Source organism: Marmota flaviventris, chromosome 9 (genome assembly GCF_047511675.1).
Source record: "Marmota flaviventris isolate mMarFla1 chromosome 9, mMarFla1.hap1, whole genome shotgun sequence".
In the NCBI taxonomy this organism is placed as follows: Eukaryota; Metazoa; Chordata; class Mammalia; order Rodentia; family Sciuridae; genus Marmota; species Marmota flaviventris.
Genome location: NC_092506.1, coordinates 62,346,671 through 62,369,122, shown reverse-complemented (window position 1 = coordinate 62,369,122; position 22,452 = coordinate 62,346,671). Strand labels below are relative to the sequence as shown.

At 48.1% G+C, this 22,452-nt stretch overlaps 2 protein-coding genes across 8 annotated transcripts in view; both read left to right on the top strand.

Moving 5' to 3' along the window:
- Positions 1 to 3,932, top strand: part of C2cd3 (C2 domain containing 3 centriole elongation regulator) — a 137,787-nt gene extending 133,855 nt beyond the window's left edge. For all 4 annotated transcript variants that reach the window (XM_071616479.1, XM_071616480.1, XM_027942494.2 and 1 more), the window contains one exon: positions 3,134 to 3,932. In XM_071616479.1, the coding sequence (XP_071472580.1) occupies positions 3,134 to 3,274 (141 nt within the window). In that variant the 3' untranslated portion in view covers positions 3,275 to 3,932. The remainder of the gene's footprint in view (positions 1 to 3,133) is intronic.
- A 3,653-nt stretch (positions 3,933 to 7,585) lies between these two features.
- Ucp3 (uncoupling protein 3) lies at positions 7,586 to 20,866 on the top strand. Of its 4 annotated transcripts, none has more exons than XM_027942675.2 (7): positions 7,586 to 7,721; positions 13,278 to 13,496; positions 14,216 to 14,417; positions 14,693 to 14,893; positions 15,905 to 16,006; positions 16,400 to 16,580; positions 19,036 to 20,866. In XM_027942675.2, exons 2-7 carry the CDS (start codon positions 13,371 to 13,373, stop codon positions 19,148 to 19,150), a joined length of 927 nt encoding a protein of 308 aa, XP_027798476.1. In that variant the 5' UTR covers positions 7,586 to 7,721; positions 13,278 to 13,370; the 3' UTR covers positions 19,151 to 20,866. The 4 variants fall into 4 exon arrangements, with proteins under 4 accessions (XP_027798476.1, XP_071472577.1, XP_071472579.1 ...); XM_071616476.1 differs by having other exon boundaries at positions 13,210 to 13,496; XM_071616478.1 differs by having other exon boundaries at positions 13,194 to 13,496.
- The last annotated feature ends 1,586 nt before the right edge of the window (positions 20,867 to 22,452 follow it).

Genomic DNA, 22,452 nt, shown 5'->3' with positions numbered 1-22,452 from the left:
CCACAATCCCAGCCCACCACACCTTATTTCTTCTGCATGCTTTCTTTTCTCCCCAGCAGAGCTCCACCTTTGGCATTGAGGGCTCCTTTAAGAACCTGTTGCTGGGAAGGCCTATCATGTTCATGACTGGTGTCCAAGTGCCCAGAGAGAGCAGATCCCTGAAAGAGAGAGGTTTAATGAACAAGCTGGTATATTTCATAGGGCACTCTTGAGAGCTCTAGACATCTTGACTAGAGGCCCATTCAGACCATGGTGAAGCCAGTTTTGGCCTCCAGCCTGGGAGAGTGGTGTCTCTCTCTCTCTCTCTCTCTCTCTCTCTCTCTCACACACACACACACACACACACACACACACAGGCACACGCATACCTATCAGGTCTCCTGAGAAACCTCTTGCAAGTTACTCTTTCAAAATGCCTTCCAGAGAGGTTGTGTCTGTGGCTCAGCAACAGCACACTTGCCTGGCATGTGTGAGGCACTGGGTTAGATTCTCAGCACCACATATAAATAAATGAAATAAGGTCTATCAAAACTAGAAAAATTTTTTTAAAAAATGCCTTCCAGACATTTGACCCCAAGTATGACACCCACTGTCTAGACTTCAAGGGCCTGTAGCCCCTGCAGCTCTGACAGTCCTGCCTCCCTGGGAAGGCTGATGGCTCCTGCAAAGCACACACTGTACTGACCATTTTCTTGTGACCCCCACTTCCAGGAGTAGTGTAGGAGTATTTCAGAGGAACAGTTAGTACATTTGGGGGCATCCCTGCTCTGAGCAGCTTCCCTTATGCCCAATTCCTCCAGGGTTTATGTTTTTGGTTAGCAACCCTGATGAAGGATCCTTTACTACTAATGAAGATGTTTTTAACCCTTTTAAGGTCAACAAAAGCCAAACGTGGATGAATGTGTGTTCCATCTTTCCACACCCTTGCCCTGCCCTGTACACAAAGCCAAGTCCTGTCCCTGTCTTGTACCCGGGCCTGGGCAGTGGAGATAAGGCCCTCTAGGTCACTGAGTTAGGTGTGGGAGCTGGAAGGTTGGCTGAATCAGCCACACTGGATTCAGCCCCAGGGCAGATGAGGCCTAGCCAGCAGCTGTAGGCTGCACTCATGCTCTCCCCTGTGAGCTCATGCCCACCCCAGCTCTTTTGAAACCCCATCTGTCTTTGATGCCAGCTCTATGTAAAGCCTCCATGGACCTTATTAATCACTCCTTTCTAAGTGCTCTAAGCTTTAGCCTCATCTCTTTGACTGTTGGGTAGGTCTATATCTGTCTCCCCTCTAGCTTTCCTGTCCATGAGGACAGGAACCATGGCTGCCAATTGCCCATAAGCATTGACCAGATTGAGTTGATCTGAGGCTCCTGAAAGGCTTGATGAATCACCAACAGAGGTCTCTTATGCATGAACTGAGATAGTTGACCCTTGGAGCCATAGAAAGAAAGACCCATCTAAGTCTCTCCAAAATGGAGAATGCTTCTATTCTGGCAGATGGGGAAATAAGGTCTGATTTTAGGATTTGAGATAGAGGACCAAGATTTTAGGTCTTTTCTCATCTACCTCATAAACATCTCCCAAGCTCCCTTTTGCTGTGGCAGAGAAAGAAATAGAGCATAAGGAATAGCTGATGACCCAAATAGATCAGGAAACACTCACTTTGGATCTGGGGAGTGGAGGAGTGTACAGAAACACACAGTTCTGTGGAGACCCTGAGAGGGTCTGGTTTAACCAAAGACCTGGTGCATGGTAGAACAACCTCCACTGGTTCTAGAAAGAATGAGATGTTTGCTGCAAGAGGCAGCCTCCTCCCCACCCGCTGTAAGTCTCTGGTCACCACAGCTTGGTCCTACCCATTCACTGGCCTAGCAGCTGCCAAGCTACCAGCTTGAAGGTCAGTTTTCCACCCATAAAAAGGGACAGGTAACCTTGAGGGCTCCTGCCAGTCCAGAATTCTAACCACTAAGGAAGTGCATACAAACAGAGCAATAGACTCCCTTTATATCGTTCTGGCTGCTATCCTAATTCTTTGGTGGATCTCTGTGTCTCCTAGAGTTTAATTAACTCTGAGCTCTGGAGGCAGGAAATGACTTCTGTTCATTTCTGTCTCCCTTTCACAATTGACATTAAAAAGGATAAATGGAAAAAGGATTACTGAATGTTACTGGTCCTGGAAGCAACTCTAGCTAGGCCTCAGTTTCCTATTAGCAGAAGGTGGGGAAGGGGTGGTTGTAATCTCAAGGGTCTCAAGCTGCTGACTCAGTGCCTGGGGAGAATGCAGTGTGCTCTCAGTGATCTAGCAGCTTGGGAAGACCTTAGCGCATGGGATTTGGGACAGGGAAGAGATCTATCCATAGGGCATGCTGCATGCTATAAAGTCAGCCAGATTAGCCTGAGGGGCTGCTCCCAACTCCTTTTAGCACTGCCTCTTCCCAAACTGGCCTTCACCTCTTCCCCAGGACCCTGCTCTCAGTGCTCTCAGGTGGCTTTGCTGTATAGCTTTGAGCACCTTTAGCACAGGAACCTGACAGAGAATAGAAGAGAAGTGGGACGGGGAAGGTTGAATGAATAAATGAGTGAGTCAGAGAGGAGTTCAGAGGACCACAGTGCCATTACCCAGGCAAGCACTCAAAAGCAGAACAAGTGATGCCCAGAACGAGTAGGTATGTGCTTCATGGTACCTGGCAGCTCCAGGAACTCAAAGGGCCAAACAAAGAATGTATTATTCACCAACATCTCCACGGGAGCTGGGTGTAGTCCCAGGGTCACTCGTGGGACAGTCCCAACTCCAGGCTATGACTTATCTAGAATCTTGCAGCAAAAGAAGGGGGATGAATCTTCAAACCTCTTCTAGAGAGGATAGCCCCCTCCTTCCCCAGAGATACAGAAGAGTCTGAGCCAGGTTCCTCAACTCAGCCGTGCTACTCAGAGCAGTAGGATTCCTCTGCACTGTGATTTCATCATTAATGACTCAGGGAGAATGATGGGCCTGCCTCATAGGGCTGAGGTGAGGATTAAACAAGGTGTGTGTAAAGGGCTTTGTAAACCAGTCAGCTTTACCTAAGTGTTAGCCAAAGGACCAAAACATTAGGAACCAAAGTCATGTCCTCAGTGCTAACTTAGCTGGCTTTTTCCTCTCCAGGACAAGAGTGAAGCCACCAGGGGAGCCCTCTCCCAGAGGCCTTGTCGCCCCAGACCTAACTCAATCCCTCCCAACCTGCCTGAGGAAGAAACTCGCAGGATTGCTCGGATATTCTCTTCCCAGTTCTCCCAGAAAGACTGATGCAGCCTGAGTGATGAAGGGAAGGAGCCACCTGCCACCCTCCCTCAGCCTTATCCACTTTGCAAGAGGTACCAGGTCTGTTTCCCCTGGGGCTGGCTCAGCTCTGAAACTACCACCAGCCTAGTCCGTGGACTTATTCTGGAGGAGTGTTCCAAACCAGCCCAGCGTCCACCTTCTAGTACTCCAATTTCTTCCTCTGTGGTGAAGCGAAGACTAGAAACAAAACGGATTCCAGCACCTGAGTAGCCCACTCATCTTTTGACCAAGGGACCCAAGCAGGCATCTTCAATGGAGAAACTCCTCCTAGTGTCCTCCTGCTGACTGCTGACCTGAGCCCACCTCTATGGAATAGGATAGGCCATTTTTGCCTTAAAGATTGGAGCCTGGGGAGGGGTGTGTAGTTTGTATGCATCACATGTAACTGAGGAAATCTTAGGGCCAGCTCCAGTTCATTTGCTTGGGAATAAGGGTATTTTATAGAAATAAATTATTTTTATGCTGTGTTGAGTTAATAATAGGAAAGGAAGGGGAAATCACCTCCTTTAAACTGTTTATCTGATTGTCTGAAATTCTAACCATGCTTTTAAGTTATTGTTTTTACTCAGATCTGAGGTCATTGTTCCCACTTTATTTGAATATAATCATTTTGATGTTTGTATTCATGCACAAGTGTTTCTTGGGTTGGTGATTTGAATGGGGTGCTAGGAATTCATTTGTGCTATAACTACAGAAAGAAAGCCTGACAGCCATTCAGTTCCCCCAGAGAAGCTCATCCAGAACAGGGGACCATGGTCACCATGAGACTTCTAAGCTCCCCCAAATATCAGACTGGTCCAGATTAGAGTGACATCAGTATTTCCTTTACTGGTTCTTCTCCCCTCTTCCCACACACCCACCACCCCCTATTTCTTTCCCTTTGCTGGTTCTTGAAATCTGTCAGTAAAGTGGGAGGGTCTCCTGGAACATGACCCAGAGAACATGATCTCTGGGCTGGGCAGCTTGGACAGACCACAGCCAGTTGAGCAGCTACTGTAGACAAGTCTCTGTGGGAGGATAGGAAGGGGCACAGATGTACAGCGTGTACAGTGTGGCTGAGCCACAAGGCTGGGAGGGGATTTCCATGGAGGGCCCTGCTCTTCACCCCCAAGCTCATGTCATTTCACTCCAGTCCTCGGAACAACCCTATAACCTGCATATTTTGATGCCCCTTCTAAAGTGAAGCCCAACAAAGTTTTGCCTCTATTTATGTAGCTAGGAAGTGAATCACCACATAAGATAATCCCAGAAGTGTTACAAGGCTCAGTGACCAAAACAGGGTACAGCCAGTAAGTTCTCTGAATTCGGGGAACCTGGGGGTGGAGGAAGAAAGCATAGAGGCTACAGCAGGCAGGGAAGGCTTCCTAGAAGAGGCAGGTCTGGGGTGAGCCCAGAGAATTGGTCAGGCCATGGACAGCTGCAGAGAGAACCAGGAAGGCACTTTGGGCCCTGAGCAACTGGGGACAAAGGAGAGCAGTCTGGCTTTGCTGTGCCTCCAAGCTCATCTGTAAAGCACAGATACTGTAAGAACCCTGGCTTCATGGGGTCGTGGTGAAGATCACATGAGACGACATTTTGTAAAAGTGCTTGGCCTGCAGTTGGCACAGGTTGGAAGTTTAGGAAATGTCAGCTTCACCCCTGCTTCTGAAGCTCCTGGAGCCAACTAGTAGGAACAAGCTCACCAATAACTGAGGAGCAGAGCACAGCAGGTTGGGCCACAGAGGGTGCAAATGAGGCAGGAGCCGGGGGGCGGCAGCTGGGCTCCCTTTACTGCCCTGGGCCTGGCCTGCCCCACCGCTGTTTATCCTGGCTCTGTGAGCTTCAGCTTACCAGTGTGCCCCCTCCCCAGTGCCATAGAAGCTGATCTCCCTCCCAGGCCAGCCCAAAGATTCCAAGGTCCAGGGCTTCACCTCCCTTGGGGTACAAGAAACCTCCAGAGTCTAAGGGGTAAAGCTTCAGGTAAAGTATTCCTTCCAAATCCTGCTCCTTTAAATAACCTGATAAGTCAAGTGAGGATAAGGCCACAGGAGGACATGGGCCACTCCTGCCCAGGCTGAGAGTAGCCTCAGTGAACACAGAAACACCCTATGCAACTGAGACCCACCTTTTATGCTCACAGAACATGTTATTTACCAATATCTCATCCCCAGAAGTTGGATACATTTCCCAGTGATAGCTCCTTGAGGCAACATGACTTGGAGTCAGGCAGCATGGATTCTGGATATTTTTGTCCCCACCAACAGAACCAACTAGAGTCTCGCCAACTTGCTTTTGAGCACCTCATCCACAGACACCTAAAAATAGGTGTTTCTGATCATTCAGAGGCTGATTATATCCCAGCCCAAAGCGCCAACCTTGGAACTTCTACAAGGGCTGGACTCTGGATACAAGGAGCCCAGGTGGACAGACCTGCCCTCAGGAATCTTCCAGGCCAGAATAAGCCGAGCCCTCCCTCCCTCTCTCTCATTTTCTCCAGAGCCTTCTGTTCCCTTGTTTGATTCCAACTTGTCTCCCCATCATGTGTCCCCTCTCATCCCCCACCACCTCTAGGCTAGAGTTTCCAGGCAGAGCTCACTCAGAACCTACTTCCCTCAGCCCGCCCAATCTCAGCAGTCCCAGCAGCCCCTTCCCTTATACCACTGAGGCACCTGCCTGTTCTGCTGTCATTAAGGGTGGAGACAGATCCAAGGAAAAGGACAGGTGCAGCCCAAGCTTTGCATTGTTAACCTTCTGACCACCTGCCCAGTGATCATGGCTCTGTGCCCAAGTCCAGAAATGGCCTCTGCCTGCTCCTCAGCCTCACCTAGTTAACTCCTTCTCCTTCCCTGCATTCTCCCTCTCCTCCCCTCCCATCACTTCTCCTCTATGTCTCCCTCCTCTCCTCCCTCTGTCATCTGAGGCCCAAGTTCAGCTAATGCCCAATCCTTATTCTCAGTGTCTATAGGAAGAGTCCACAGTAACTACTGTAAGAACCCTTCCCTCCCTGCCCCAGCTCCCTCTGTCCCCAGCCAGTCCATGCTGAAGCTTCCAAGTGTCACAGAGAACAAGGGTCACAGTGGATAGGCCCAAAACATTACAGTCTACAGGCTGAGGTCAGGCCTTACTTTCTTGTACTAGCCATAGATCTTGATGAGTCATTGTCCTCCCTGAGACTTGGTTTTCTCCTCTATAAAATAAGCATTAAAATATGAGGATCTTGGGCTTGGGATGTAGCTTCTTGCAAGTATAAGGCCTTAGTTCAGTATCCTGCATGGTTTAAAACAGTTGGGCACCATCTGTGCACCTGTAGTCCCAGCTACTGAAGAGGCTGAGGCAAGAGGATAGCTCAAGCTCAGGAATTCAAGACCAGCCTTGAACTGGACAGCTTAACATGGTCCCATATTTAAAAAGAGAGTCCTCAGTAATCAAAAAGAATGAAGTATTGATGAGTGAGCTTTGAAAACACTCCTATGCTAAGTGAAGGAAGCCAATCACAAAGGAGCACATCCTGTACGATTCTACTTATGTGAAATGTCAAGGACAGGAAAACTATAGTGACCAAAAGTAGGTTAATAGCTGCCTGGAGCTGGGGAAGGGCGAAGGGATGTGACTGCTGAGGTGAACGAAAGTTTTTTTGAGGGATGATGGAAATGTTCTAAAATAGATTGTGGCTATGGTTGCACAACTCTGTGCTAAAAACCATTTGAAGAATGGTTTTTAGAAGAAATTAATTGCAAAGTATGTATATTATATCCCAGTAAATCTGTTATTTTTTTTAATCATGTGTTAATGTGAAGAGATTTTATACCTTTATTTATTTATTTTTTATGTGGTGCTGAGGATCGAACCCAGTGCCTCACACATGCCAGGCAAGTGCTCTTCCACTCAGCTACAACCCCAGGCCTAAATCTGTTATTTTAAAAAAATTGGACTCCTAATAGTACCTACCTCACAGCAGTATAAAAAGTAGAAATAATGTGTATAAAATATCTAGCACATAGCTGGCACTAAGATGATAGCTTCATTGCTAATATTAAGAGGAGGCTCTGAGAGCCCTGCCAGTCTATTTGGGGGGACCTTGATATTTAGACTCTCAAAGGTGACACCCCACATACACCTATCACTGAGGTAGCTCTTCACAACTTGAAGGAATGAAAGGGCCCCAAGTCAAGGGAGCTGAACCAGACCTGGAACTCCCTGACCCCCTCCCCTGCCTGCCCCTCTCCAGCCCGCCTCTAGTCAAGTGATCAGACTGTCAACCAACCTCTCTAGGATTAGGTTTCAGGTCAGCTGGTGTATAAGACCTGTGCCAAGCCAGAAGCAGCAGAACAACAGTGAATGGCCAGGAGGAGCCATCGGATTCCTCCTGCCACCCCCTGGGATGGAGCCCTAGGGATCTACTGAGCTGCCCCTGCCCTGGCTGGGCTTACAGGTAAGACAAATTCCCCTCTCCCACTTACCCCTGTCCCTCCCCTTCTGCCTGTTCTCCCTTCCATGGAGGTTTTCAGAGGCAGCTAGGAACCATGATAAACTGAGAGAAATTCAGTCCAGGCCCCACCTTGTCAAGAGGAGGGAACTGCAGCCCTGGGAAAGTCCTCAAACCCCACACCATAACCGCACACTCGTGCCACTCACCCAGGACTCACCCTTACCCTGCTGGCTGCCTCTGGTGGAATTATGAAAATCCCCGCAGATATGAAATTACTTTCTCAGAACTTTGGCTCCAAATCTCCAGGATTCCCCTGAGCATAAAGCCCTCTCTCCCCATGAGGGTCCTGGACCCTTTTCCTGAGTAATGATGATAATGATGAGGCCCAGGCTAAGTCACCTGTCAGAGGTTTATGGAGCCCATGGTCACTGCTCAAATGGCTTCCTCAGTGGGGATGCTGTGGAGGGTTTGTCAGGGACAGTGGGGCTGGAGAGGCAATATGGATGGACATCTTAGAAAGGGTCATCTGCCCCCTGCTTCAGAGCTACCAGGGGAAAAATTGTGTATATTGCAGATTCCTGGGTCTCACCTGAGACCTGAATCAGGACCCCTAGGGCCTAGGACTGAGAATCTGCTCTGTAAACAAGTAGTTCAAGAGATCCTGAGCTCCCCCCTGAAGTCTAAGACTCTGGGAGGAGCAAAAGGCACTGGTTGTGTGACAGGACTAGGTACCAATCTCAGCTCCATCACTTCAGCTAAAGCCTTCAAAGCAGGGCTACCTTACCTGTACATGTTATAAAGGGGTCAAATTAATGTCTACAAAGCCCTCAGCCCAGTGCCAGGTGCAGAAAGCACTCAGCAAAGTTTAATGGGCCCCGCAGATAAGACATCCCATCCTCAGGTTACCCAAGAAAGCTTCTGGAACAAGGATTCTAATCTCGACTTCCTCTTCCAGACAACAGCAAAAGTCTGCTGGCTTCCAGAGCTCTTCAAGTAACAGTTCAGGAGGGTGGAGAGCAGGTGGAAAGAGGTCAGGGACCCCTGGCCTCAGGGCAGCCCCTACCTTTCCCTGCCGTTGTCACCTTCCCCACCCACTCTCATGTGGCTTTTGTTTTCTTCTCAGTACTGGGGATTGAATTTAGAGGGTCTCTACCATGGAAATACATCCCTAGCCCCCCCCCTCTCTCTCTCTCTCTATCTATCTATCTATCTATATATATATATATATATATTTTTTTTTTTTTTTGGTTTTTTTTTTTTTGAGAGAGAATATCACTATGCTGCCCAGGCTGGCCCTGAGTTGGCCATCCTCCTGCCTCAGCCTGCCAAATCGCTGGGATTACGGGCACGCACTACTGTGCCACTGTGCACATGTGGCTTTTGACCTGAGTCTGTGCCCATCCATTCTGTTTCCTGTGGATGGCTCAAGACTGCCCTGGAATAGGCTCCAGTTTCACCTCTGGATGTTGCTCTTGACCAAGTTCAGATTTTAGCTCGTCTTGCTAGCAACATTCCAACAACCTCCTCACTGGTGCCTGAGCCTCCCTTCCAGCCCATTCTTGACAGCTGCACCAGCATCCTCTAACACAGGTCTGACAGTGTCATTCCCTCCCTGAGAACCACCAGCCATTCCCTGCTGTCCACTAGATTAACTCAGGCTTTTGAAGCCCTCTTCTATCCATCCCCAGGGGCATCTCTGATCTCATTTGCCCTTTCCTCACTTTAGCACGTGGGCTCAAACTCCTGGTTTCTCTGAGTGCCTTCAGAAGCACTTAACGGTATGGAGAAGTAGACAGTAGATCCTGCACCTGTTGGTGGGGCACCCCTTCTCAAGAAAGTGTGGGGTGCCAGGCATGCTGGCACCTGAAATCCAGCAACTAGGAGGCTGAGGCAAAAGAATTGGAAGTTCAAAGCCAACTTGAACAATATAGATCCTGCCTCAAAAAAATACAAAGTTCTGGGGCTAAAGCTCCCCTGGATTCAGTACCCACTACCAAAATAAATAAATAAATAAAAGTGTGGAATCAGGGGTCAGAGACAGCTGGATACAAAATGGATTCAGAAAGGAAGACATGCCTGATGGCCAGGGGAGAGTAGGCTCCCCAGAGAGATAGGCCCAGCCTCAGCAGGAGACAAAACCCATGAAGTGCCCCCTGCAGGTCCTGACCCAGCACAGATCCTCCACATCAAATGGCCTTGGGCAGAGGATGTCCTGAACTTACACACCCCTGATGGGAATCCCACCTCTGCTCACTGTGTGGCACCAGGCAGGCAGGTCAGTTTGAAATATGAAAGTAGAACAAAAACAATGTGTAGTGTTCTTTTATTAGCACCTGAATGGTTCCCAAATGTTTTATAGAAAGGATACTTAGCCAGCAGGAGACAATAGAGAACACAGCCCCCAAGGGTCTCCCCTACTCTGAGAGTCAGCCTGATTCATGATGCCAAGGCCCCTGCAGCCCAGCTCACTTCAGAGGAGAGGGCAGGGGAAATGCCAGGGCTCGTCGGGGAAAGAGGCCACCAGGATGCCATGGAGAGAGCCAGCTGCTCCCACGGTACATTCCAGTCCCAGCCTCCCTGCTGGGAAGGAGCCCAGGGGCCTGGCTGGCTTTCTGTAGGGCACAGGGCAGTGGGGAAGGCACAGGCAGAGAGTATTTCTTCCAGCATGCCTACAATACTGTCTCCTCAGCCAAGTTCACCCTGAGTCCCTGTGTCACCCCACAAAGCCCTTCCTGGGCTCTTCTTGGGTGGCAAATCAGGCATCAGGAAGACAGACTTAGGGGTGAGCCCAGGAGAGGCTAAGGCCTGACTGTCCCACCACACAGATCTCAGCTGCGCTGGCCCATTCTCTTCTCTGCCAACTGGGGCAATGGGGTGCTCAATGACCTTCCTCACCAGGCTCCACGTCTGACACTGCCATTCTCACAGGTTATTTTGCACATCATTCAGTAACTGCAGAGGGCTTTAAATGCCTTAAGAAAAGACAAGAAGCACTCTACCACATGCACAGGTGCATAATTCCCCTCATAGTTTAAGACCCCTCAAAATGCACACAATCAGGGCTGGGGTTGTGGCTTAGTGGCAGAGTGCGTACCTAGCATGCATGAGGCACTAGGTTCGATCCTCAGCACCACATAGATGTAAAATAAAGATATAGTGCTCCCCTAAAACTAAAAAATAAACATTAAAAAATGCATATGATCATTGTAAATTGGACTCATCAGTGAGATTTATATCCCAATTTTAAAAGCTTAAAAAATAAAAATGTAAGTGCAAATCCATACTGGGAAGAATCAAATAAAAGCATCCTTTCTTCAGGGAAAGACTTCTTAAAGCCACACTATTGCAGGCTTCCAGATGGGGATCCAGTAGCTAGTGAGTCCCAGCCTCAGCCCATACCCCCCATCTTATCCCACCTCCTTTACTCTCTTTAAGTAACTCTACACCTTTTCACCTTCCTTATGAGAATAGGAACTCCTTGAGGGCAAGGGCCAAACCCAATTTATTCCATGTCTTTTTTTTTTTTTTTTTTTTTGCTATTGCCTAGCATGGTGGCCAAGAAATATCTGATCTGGGTTCTGGGCCAGGGTATAGCTCAGTGGTAGAGCTCTTGCCTAGCACGTACAAACCCTGCATTTCATCCCCAGCACAGCAAAATGTTTTTTTCATGAAATTTTCATTTATATATTAGTATGAATTAGCAGATCATTTCCTTCCAAAGAACAGGCTTTTCAGAGGCTGGGATTGTAGCTCAGTGGTAGAGCACTTGTCTGGCACGTGTGAGGCACTGGGTTCGAGCCTTTGCATCACATAAAAATAAATAAATAAAATAAGAGTATTGTGTCTATCTAAAACTAAAAAAAAAAAAAATTTAAATATTAAAATTAAAAAAAGGCTTTTCCAAAGAGAGGTGTAGCAAGCATTAGTTCATGGTGCCTGAATGGAATGTGTGGCTTGAGGAGGCAACAGAGAGAAGAAGGTTGTAGATGGCAGTCCTGAAAGAAGGCTTAAGAGTCACTAGCTTAACCCCTATTTGGGGTGGGGGAGAGGGTACCAAGTATTGAACTCAGGGACACTCAATCACTGAGCCATATCCCCGCCCTATTTTGTATTTAGAGACAGAGTCTCACTGAGTTGCTTAGGGCCTCACTAAATTGCTGAGGCTTGCTTTGAATTTTCAATCCTCCTACCTCAGCCTCTGGAGCCACTGGGATTAAAGGCTTATCCTCTATCTTTGGGCACCCAATTCACTACAGATGGCTGGGGTAATCCATATTCCCATTTGCCCAAGAGTGGTTAAATGTGTACCTAAGATCATGTCACTCATTAGTAAGTCTTGAAGACAGGACCAGACCCCAAATTTTCTGGTCACAGGCCCAGAATTCTATTGCCCTGTAGGGAAGGTGTGCACACTCTGCCCACTTCACAATTCTGTGGGACTGGCTCTGGCTCCAGGCGTGGGGTCACTAAAGGTTCAGGACCTCAGCACACCAGCAGTGTGTGTGAGTCAGGGTGCTCGTGGGCATGACCTGCCAAGAGACGGCATCCTCACCAAAGACCTGATTGTACAAATATTCAGATTACAAGAACACAGGACTGCCTATGATGGTGTGCCAGTTTCTCAGTGTCACCAAGGCTATACATAGACCTTCACATGCAAAAGTGTCCTTGTTAACCACTGGTAATAGGGTGCAGGCACAAGTGCACACCAGTGTCAGCATATATGTACGTGAACTAGAGGTGTACATGGGCTCTAGCAGGACAAGAGAAGACAGCACATTCCCTTGGTCCAAGATTGATCCTCCCCTGTCTGAGATGCTCCTCAGTGAAGTAAGGAAAAAGGGGGCATGTGCCAAGCCAGACAGAGCAGCTGGGACTGCCACAAACATTCATGGAAGGCGCCGCATTAGCCCATCTCCCTCAGAGCTGACTGCAGGATGCAGCAGCTAATCAGTCAGGGCCCACTCTTCCCCCAGCTCCACCAACAGCATCAGTCCAGGAATCCATCAGTGTTAGGAAGGAATGTCTCTAGTCACAGAAAGGGAACCACAACTGAAAAGAGTTTTATTTACTTTATGTATGAGTATATTAAGGCATCCTTGTGTAAAAGATATCTTTATCCAAAATGAATGACAGTTTCATTCAGTCATGAGGAGTGTTGGCTCCAGTTGTTAAGGAGAGAAAGATCTCAAGTGGTGAGACACCTCAGGGAGCAGGATCACCAAACAGCCTGTCATAGGAAGCAGCTGCATGCTGGGGAGAACAAGGTGTGTGTGGAGTCAGGGCCAGGCCTGGTCCCTGTCAGAGCCTGTTTCCTCATCCATACAATGAAGATAGCACCACCAGCCTGCTCCCTGGTGCTGAGGGGACAGGGTGAGGATTGCAAGATATGAAGGATGGGAAAGTGACCTGTTTTTATAGGCTAAACTCAGACAACTTAAGTGTGGCAATGCCCAGGCTTCTCACTTTCTAAAGCTCCTTCCGGCTGCAGGGTACCTGGAGATGGGGCAGGGTCAGGCAACCCTGGCTCCATCCACCTCCCCTGGCCTCCTCCTGCAGCCTTCTCCCTGCACTAAGCCCAGAGCTACCAATTGACCTCTCTCTTTGGACATCACTGGGCTCTGGAGGGACAGGGTCAATCTTACTGAGAGGATGGTTGGACTGAAGCCTTCAGAAGTGCCTCCCACCACCGCTGTGAAGTGCCTGGGGGCGGGCACTGCGGCCTGTTTCGCAGACCTCCTCACCTTTCCACTGGATACAGCCAAGGTCCGCCTGCAGGTAGGTACCCTTTGGCCAAGGGTAATTGTTCACATCAAAGGAAGGGTTAGTCACCCTCCACAGCACCTTGGCAATCTGTCAATACACACTTCCTCGCTCAGGGCAGGGGAGGAGTGGGGACTACACTCATTACCCAGGACAAAAAAAAAATATCTAAATGCCTTGGCATGATGTGGCAGGTTCCTTCCCTGATTTGTAAACCAAAATGTGTGAGGTAAAGTTAAGGCATTAACTGTGACCTTGGGCAAGCCACTAACCATTTATAAAATAAGGAAAACAATCCAGGTGGATGCCTATAATCCTAGCCACTCAGGAAACTGAGGCAGGAGTATCCTAAGTTAAAAGCCAGCATCAGCAACTTTGCAAGGCCCTGTTTCAAAGTTAAAAATTTTAAAAGGGTGAAGATGAAGCTCAGTGGTAAAGCACCCCTGGGTAAACCAGTACCAAAAAATAATAATAATAATATATTAATTAATTAATTAGTTTATTAAAATGTGAAAAATATCTGCCCCTCTAATTTGTTCTGAGGCTCAAACGCCACACCCCTCCTTTGTGAACCGTAAAATGCTGCACAAACCTCAGTTCTTTTCACTGTGAGGTGATGGTCATGCTTGTCCTCAAGGTCCAGTCAGGCAGGTCCAGCCCAGGCGGGGCCTCTGTGCACACAGCACTTTCTGGGAACCCACCCAACAACTCGGGTCCCCATGGTTGTCCCTCAGATCCAGGGAGAGAACCCGGCGGCACAGAGCGTGCAGTACCGCGGCGTGCTGGGCACCATCTTGACCATGGTGCGCACCGAGGGCCCCCGAAGCCCCTACAACGGGCTGGTGGCCGGCCTGCACCGCCAGATGAGCTTCGCCTCCATCCGCATCGGCCTCTATGACTCTGTCAAGCAGTTCTACACCCCCAAAGGAGCGGACAGTGAGTGTCCGCTACCCTGTGGACGCCAAGGGTCATGTCAGGCGCAGCTCGCACGTGGGTCAGCACACCCTGCCAGGCCAGAGCAGAGGCAGAGCCCGGCCTAGGGAAACTGGTAACAGATGCGGGAAAGGAGGCTCTGACGTGACAGGGACACAAGGACTCCAGTCCTTCCATGGAGGAAGAGGGCCAGCAGCACAGGGCGACCCCGGGAGAGCGGGCTGGGGAGAGGGAATTTCAGCGTGCAGCTCTGGCCCACTCCCTCTGCTCTTCCCCAGATTCCAACATCGCCATCAGGATTTTGGCGGGCTGCACCACGGGGGCCATGGCAGTGACTTGTGCCCAGCCCACCGATGTGGTGAAGGTCCGTTTTCAGGCCAGCGTGCGCCTGGGGCCCGGGAGCCACAGGAAATACAGCGGAACTATGGATGCCTACAGAACCATCGCCAGGGAGGAAGGGTTCAGGGGCCTGTGGAAAGGTAGGCTCCCGGGGACAGGGGACCCAGCATGGCATATTCCACTAACTCCATATGAACGTCCCCAACAAAGAAACCTCCCACACTTGCCTCAGATTCTGTTCAATTTACCAATCCTTCACCTTCTGTCAGGGAGCTAGAAATGAATGTGACACGTCCTCACTCTGGTGCAGAAGAGATAAGACAGGTCAAGCAGTCTACACCTCAAATAAGATGTGCCAGGTGCCCTGCCAGAGGTGGGAGAGACCAGGCTGGCTCCAGAGAGAAACTGGCACCTAAGAGGGCTTCAAAGACTGAGGAGGCTCCAAGGGTGTGGAGATGGAAGGGCAGGGCCTTCTGCAGGACACAGAGCAAAACCAGGCAATGGAGGAGCCCTATTGAGAGGAGTGGGGTGCAGTGAGACCCAGAGAGGAGGGGACTTCCTTGGGAACAAAGACTTGAGTGTTCCTATATATCTACACCGGTGCCACCTGAACAAATGCTAGACTCTCCCACATCTGGGCCAGATGTGTGAATCCTTACAGAAGAAACAGTTGTCCTGTGTAGTTTAAGGGTAGGGTGCCTGGGTCACAGTACTGGCTTGCACTCCATTTCTGGGTGCCCTTCCATCCCCAAGCCTGACCGCCCCCCACCCCAGTGAAACTACTCTTCTAGAGTCCTATTAATGCTACATTCTGTCACTGTCCCAAGAACCCAGATTTGCTCTTCCAAATATGACTTCTTTTTCTGGCTACACCTGGTGTCAGGGGGTGCATTTTAATTTTGACAACTATTGGAGATTATCCTCCAAAACATAGCCAAATGAACACAAGTGGGCCCCTCTGTTTTCTTTCTCTAAGGAAGATCTGAGAGTTGTTAACTCTAGAAAGAAGAATGGGATCTGCTTGGATTGGTGTGTGTTGTGGGGAGGTCCTCCTAGCTGAGATCATGGCAGTGGGGCACCACTGTGGTCCTACAGCCAGGACATCCAATTCACCATTCCCCATTCAACAGCTCCTGCTACCTTCTTCACAGGAACTTGGCCCAACATCACAAGGAATGCCATCGTCAACTGTGCTGAGATGGTGACTTATGACATCATCAAGGAGAAACTTCTGGACTCTCGCCTGCTCACTGGTGAGGCCCTGGAGTTGGCATCACCCACAGGCAACTGAGCTTTAAAAGGAGCAGAGAGAAGAGCAATGCCCAGTTCAGGACTTTGACAAGTAGGAAAGAGGCCTGGGCCACAGGCCAGAGCCCTGGGCTCCAGGCACCATCTCTTACTGTGTGTCTGAAAAAAGGTTTCTCACTTTGACTTCCATTTCCTCCAATAGAGTATTGGGCTGCGTGACCTTATTAACCAGGGACACCCATTTCTGATTTGCTAGGACTTAATGAGAGATCAGACCTGGTACTATGAAAGAGAGAGACAGTACTTTCCTGTGCTCAAGGAGTCAAAGTTGAATCACAGATGATGAATGCACGTGGTGCACTCACTCCTTGATATTTGCTCTTCCTCCCCTTCTACAGACAACTTCCCCTGCCACTTTGTCTCTGCCTTTGGAGCTGGCTTCTGTGCCACAGTGGTAGCCTCCCCAGTGGATGTGGTGAAGACGCGGTATATGAACTCACCCCCAGGCCAGTACCGCAGCCCACTGGACTGTATGCTAAAGTTGGTGGTCCACGAGGGACCCACAGCCTTCTACAAGGGGTAAGCCTCCCCCCTGCCTCCAGCACCCCCTCCCAGAGAAGTTAGTCTTCCATGTTGTCTAACGTGCCTGCCAGTCTATCAGGAGATGCAGTGAACAGAACAGATGTCAATGCCACAAAGGAGAAGTGTCAAGAATTATGGGAGTTAAGGGCTAGAGCTGTAGCTCAGTGGTGGAGCACTTGCCCAGCACATCTGAGGCACTGGGTTCGATCCTAAACCCCACATAAAAAAATAAGTAAATAAAGGCATTGTGTCTACATACAACTTTAAAAAAAAATTTTTTTAAATTATGGGAGTTTAAAAAAAAAAAGTGAACCAAACCTGATTTGGAGAGTTAGGGAAGCCTTTTTGAGAAAAAGGAGTATAAAGATAGGTTAAAATACTAGAGGAAGAGGTGGTTTGTAATTCCCAAACCTTTCGGCAGCTTGTCACCCTGACTGCTCATCCCCACACTCGTGTCAGCAGAGGCGCCATACTCACTGTGCCAACACTACGTTTCTGTGCCTTTGCATTTACTGTTCCCTCAGCGAGGAGCCTTTCCCTCACCATCTGAATGCTCTTACTCCTAGCCATCCTTTTAGACTAATTCAAATGTCCCCACCCCCCTAACATTCTCATGTATAAGTTTTCCTTTCTCCCTGAGAACTTTGGCATTAACATTTGATTCTATCTTCATCACCTCCTGCCTTGTAGTGGAGTGTTGGTAAGGTTAAAGTACTCCTTACACTGGAGTGCAAGGTTCTTAGAGCTAAGGACCGGTGGCCTATCTGTCTTTCATCTCCCAGAGTCCCTATACAAAGCAAATGCTCAATAATGTGATTTTAACCATCATCCTGATAGCTAAGCCCCCTACATTTTCTCAACAACCCCCTAACTATGTAGCAGACCCACACTAACCGAGGAAGAGAGTATGTCTCAGAAAAGTAACTTGTCGGAGAGCAAAAGTTAAAATGGCAGAGCCCTGGCTCAAACCCACTCTGCCCGACACCACACCCAGCATGCTATTGTGTCTCCCAATGGTAGCTCTTAGCTAGGCCCTCTCACCTCCACCACTGAAGCCATCAGCAGATAGTTAGTTTAGACCCAACAAGCAAACAGAAGCAACTGGAGGGTGTCAGTTGTGGGAGAGTGTTCTGCTAAGTGCCCCATTTGTAAAACCTTAATTGATAGCCACTTGTCTCAGTTTATTCTTCCACTTGCCAAAAATTTATTGAACATCTTGTGTGTACCAGGCCCTGTGCTATGCATCCCTCAAAGAGCAGCAAACAAGTAGGTGACATTAGTCAATGCTTACAACACCCTATAAGGTAAATACTGTGATTTTCCTCATTTCCTTCTCAGTACTGGAGATTGAACCCCAGGGATGCTCTACTACTTAGCTCCAGCCCCCTCCCGAGTCCTTTTTAACTTTTTTTTTTTTTTTTTTTTGAGACAAGGTCTTGCTAAATTGCCAAGACTGGCCTTGAACTTGTAATCCTCCTATCGTAGCCTTCCAAGTAACTGGGATTATTTTTCTCATTTTAAAGATAAAGAAACAGGCTCAGAAAAATTAAGTCATCTTGTCCAAGTTTGTAGAGCCAGAAAATGGTGGAGCCTGACTCAAGTTCACACATATTGCCACAATGCTATAGTCCCCATGAGGATCTAGGATCCTCATGTGGTTAAGGTACTCAGGCTGAGAGTGACAAGCAACCAGCCAGAAAGCAAGAGAGTAGGGGACAGTCCAAACAGAGCGAGCAAAATGGACAAAGGCAGGGGAGTGAGGAGGCCCAGCATCGTCAGGAGACTCTAACTAGCTGAGTCTGGGAGCAGCAAAAAGGCCTGGGGTGGGAGTGGACACTATGGGATAGAGGCTGAGAAGAGGGCAGGGGCCAGCTGTCGGCTGCCCCCTGAACCCATGGGGCACAGTTGAGGTGGGGACTGTCTCCCCTCTGCCACCACAGCACAGGCAGGCTCTCCAGAGCTGAGCTCAGTTTGGTGCCCTGCAGGTCTCACCTGCACTGCCCCAGCTTCTCACTGTCCTGGTGGGACCCTCCTCAGGGGCAAGAGATCAGGGTATAAATGAGCCCAGGAACCCCCAGCAGCAGGGTGGAGTCAGGTCACATGGCTCATTTGAACCTTATATCTGGTATTTACTAGCTGTGTGGCTTTGGTTGAGGCCTCCCCTGGGCCGCAGTTTCTAAAACAGAAACCTGATGACAAACATAGTAACCATACAGAATTGTTGTGAGAATCGAGTGCCTGACATGATAACCTGGCTCAAAATGTTAGTTTTCTTTCCTCTCCTGACTCTAGCTTTTGTTTGAAGCCTCTCGGCAGAGAAGAAAAAATGGAATGGATCTCAGAAAATGCTTGAGACAACAGTCAAGGTCCTTTGGCACAATTCCATGCCAGTGAGGACACAGGAGAGCTCACAGTCCCCTCCTCCTAATGCTGTGGTTCTTTTTTTCATCAGATTCACCCCCTCCTTCTTGCGTTTGGGATCCTGGAACGTGATGATGTTTGTAACCTATGAGCAGCTGAAACGGGCCTTGATGAAAGTCCAGATGTTGAGGGAATCTCCATTTTGAGCAAGACAAGAAGGCTACTTGGTACTTACCTTGCATGAGGCCAGTTAAGGATGAAATAAAGCAGTGGACCCAGGCCCACACATGTTTACAGAACTGCGTACTTGTTGCTGATTCAAGAAACAGAACTGAAAGAAGAGGAAGGATTTTGGTCTTCAGTGCTTCGTCTAAAAACACCCTTGTTTTGCACTGACTTAATGGAAAATAAATTATATTAATTTTGAAACCCATTAGGTTGGATGCCTAATATTTAGGCAAGAGTAAACAGATCCCTCTGGATAAAAGGGAAGTTTGCACACTTGCATACCCAGATAAATTGGATTAGATGATGACTTATAACAGAAAGGCCACCAGAGTGGGAAGGAGTACACATGAAAGTCAGCTGAGGAGCCTCAAGGGACACCACTGATGCAACCCAAAGCTGAGACTGCAGCCTCCACAGTCACACAGGGATCATCTGCCTACTGGTCCTAATGAGTCCACCAAGGAGAATCCACTGGGATTCCAAGAAATGTGAGAAACAGAAGGGAAAACTCAAACCTGTGCCGCAGGAGCCCCGCAGGGCCAACCTGAGGCTGAGGCCTGGAAATCTGTCCTCCCAGAGAACACAGGAGAATCAAGGGGGCGCCTCAGTCCACTTCTATAAAATAGGTAATAATCTCTTCCCCGCCTACCTCACCGGGGTGTTAGGAAGAACAATGAGAAAGAAGCTGGGCACGAATCCACTTTATAAAAGCGAAAGCTCCTACAGGCCTAAGTATGAGGACAATGCCTTGAGAAAGATTTTTTTGGAAAAGAGAGGAATTGCCAAGAAGTTTTTGAAAAACACAGTTGTCTAGTGGCAAGACCAGAAGAACCTGGGCTGCAAGTGACAGTGGATGACCGGAGCCCCACTCCCCTGCACCCCTGCTCCCTGGCCCCACTGTGAGGCACCTTGAAGGGCGTGGGGCTTGGGGAGAAGAGAGCCTGGCCTAGAGTCTGAAGCAGCTGGATTCAGAGTCTTTGGGAAATTAGTGTGATTCAGTGAAGTAATTCTGACCTTCAGTGTGGGAATAAGAACAGCCACTTTTCTGCCTTCTCTTTCTCGGATAGAATTTTCTCCCTTCGGGGTTTTTATTTGTCAGGGTGGAGCCAGATCTAACTCTGTCACTGTCCCTTTGACTGCAGGCAAGTTGATCTACCTTCTAGGGGTTTGGCTCCTCCATCTGCAAAAGGCGAAGTCGAGCTGCTTGACCTATTTTCAAGCTTAAGACTGAACATCTTTCAAACTGATAATGGGGACCCACGGAGCCAGTGGCCATTCTTGTTTCTCAGGAGCATGTTGTGGCTCTAGGACAGTAAGAAGAGGGTCTGGATCTTACCACACCCACCTTATTAACAATTACCCTCAGGGAATCCTTGCCCCTCAGAGTCCTCCTAGAGAAGCTGATGACAGTCCCTAGCTCACTAGCATGTGCTGGGGGTTGATCTAGAACACCCTGCAATACAGGAGGGCTCCTGTGTCATTTCTTCCTTTCCTGACCTGACTCATCCACATCAGGAAAAAGTGAATCGCCATCCTGCCTCAGCACTTCCTGACATTAAATTGTAACTTGAGATCATCTACATATACAAACTGAATAGCTCAAACAAAAGGGAAAGAAAGAAATTATTTTGATTTAATGTCTAATTTAACCTTTAAATAAAACTTCCACTTATAAGTTTCTTTCTTTTGACTTATATGATGTGTGCAAATCATTCTTAAATTCCTAATCTCCATTTGTAACTTACTAGGGGCCAGGAACATGTCTTCCATTAATTTCTATAGGGCAATATTTGGTGGGAGTGGGTACCTGGGATTGAATTCAAGGGCACTCAACCACTGAGCCACATCTCCAGCCCTATTTTGTATTTTATTTAGAGACAGGGTCTCACTGAATTGCTTAGCACCTCATTTTTGCTGAGGGTAGTTTTGAACTCGGAATCCTCCTGCCTCAGCCTCTGGAACCACTGGGATTACAGGCGTGCGCCACTGTGCCTGGCTCTATATAGCAATATTAATACATCATTTATTCAGGTGATATTATAGTGAGAGGGGAGGGAGGTAGATAAATTCTAAGAGATTTTTTTTTTTTTTTGGTACTGGGAATTGAGCCCAGGAGAGCTTTACCACCAAGCTACATCCCCTGCCCTTTTCATTTTGAGAGTCTGTCTCACTAAGTTGCTTAGGGCTTTGCTAATTTGTTTAGGTTGGCCTGGAACTTGCCATCTTCCTACCTCAGCCTCCTGAATCACCGGGATTACAGTCATGAGATATGTGATTGGGATCAGGAATCTAGTGACCTCTAAGTCCTGTCTTTTGAAGAAAGGAAAACAAGATTGATAAAGTTTGAGGCTTCATGAACAAAGTATTAGATTTCTGTCCCTACCTCTTAAAGGTGGAAGTTGAACCAGATAACCCAAAGCTCTTTAATTCTGTGATTGTAAGAACTAAATTTCTTCCATGCTACAGCATACATGCCCATTCTAGTCCTGATCTCAGTTCCAGGAAACCAGGAATGTGAACTCATGAGAAGATCAGATTACCAGCTGAGGCTTACCCCAGAAGGCTGACTCCTGGTCTCTGTGCACCTGTTCTCCCCACACTCCCCCAAATCACAGATGCCACTTCCAACCAAGTCATTCAAAAAAAGTCTGCTTTTCCTCAAATTCTTCTAGTATATCATGCAAAAATTAGATAATTTGAGCCCAGACTCAGTTACAACAGAAATCATGTAAGTAATGGTGTTATTTTGATTTATCTTCAATTTAATTTAATTATTTGTACTAGGAATTGAGTACAACCACTGAGCTACATCCCCAGCCCTTTTTATTTTGAGACAGGGTTTTGCTAAGTTGCTTAGGGCCTCTATAAGTTGCTAAGACTGGCTTTGAATTTGCCATCCTCCTGCCTCAGCCTACTGAGTCACTGGGATTACAGGCATGTGCTACCACACGTGGTATTAAAGAATATTTTATTAAAGCCAGGCACAGTGACACACATCTGTAGAACCAGCTACTTAGAAGATTGAGGCAGAAGGATCATCACCTCAAAAATAAATTTTACAAAGGCTGGGATGTAGCTTAGTGGTAGAGCATCCCTGGGTTCAATGCTTATTGCTGCAAAACAAACAAATAAAACAAAATATTTTATTAAAGAGAAATTAATATTAAGTAAGGAAATACAATTGTATTTCTGCATACCACTTAATTTGTGTCAGGGCACTTTGAAAACGGCAGAGTGCTATACAAATGCAATGTGTATACATCCTAAGTGGCCCTTTACA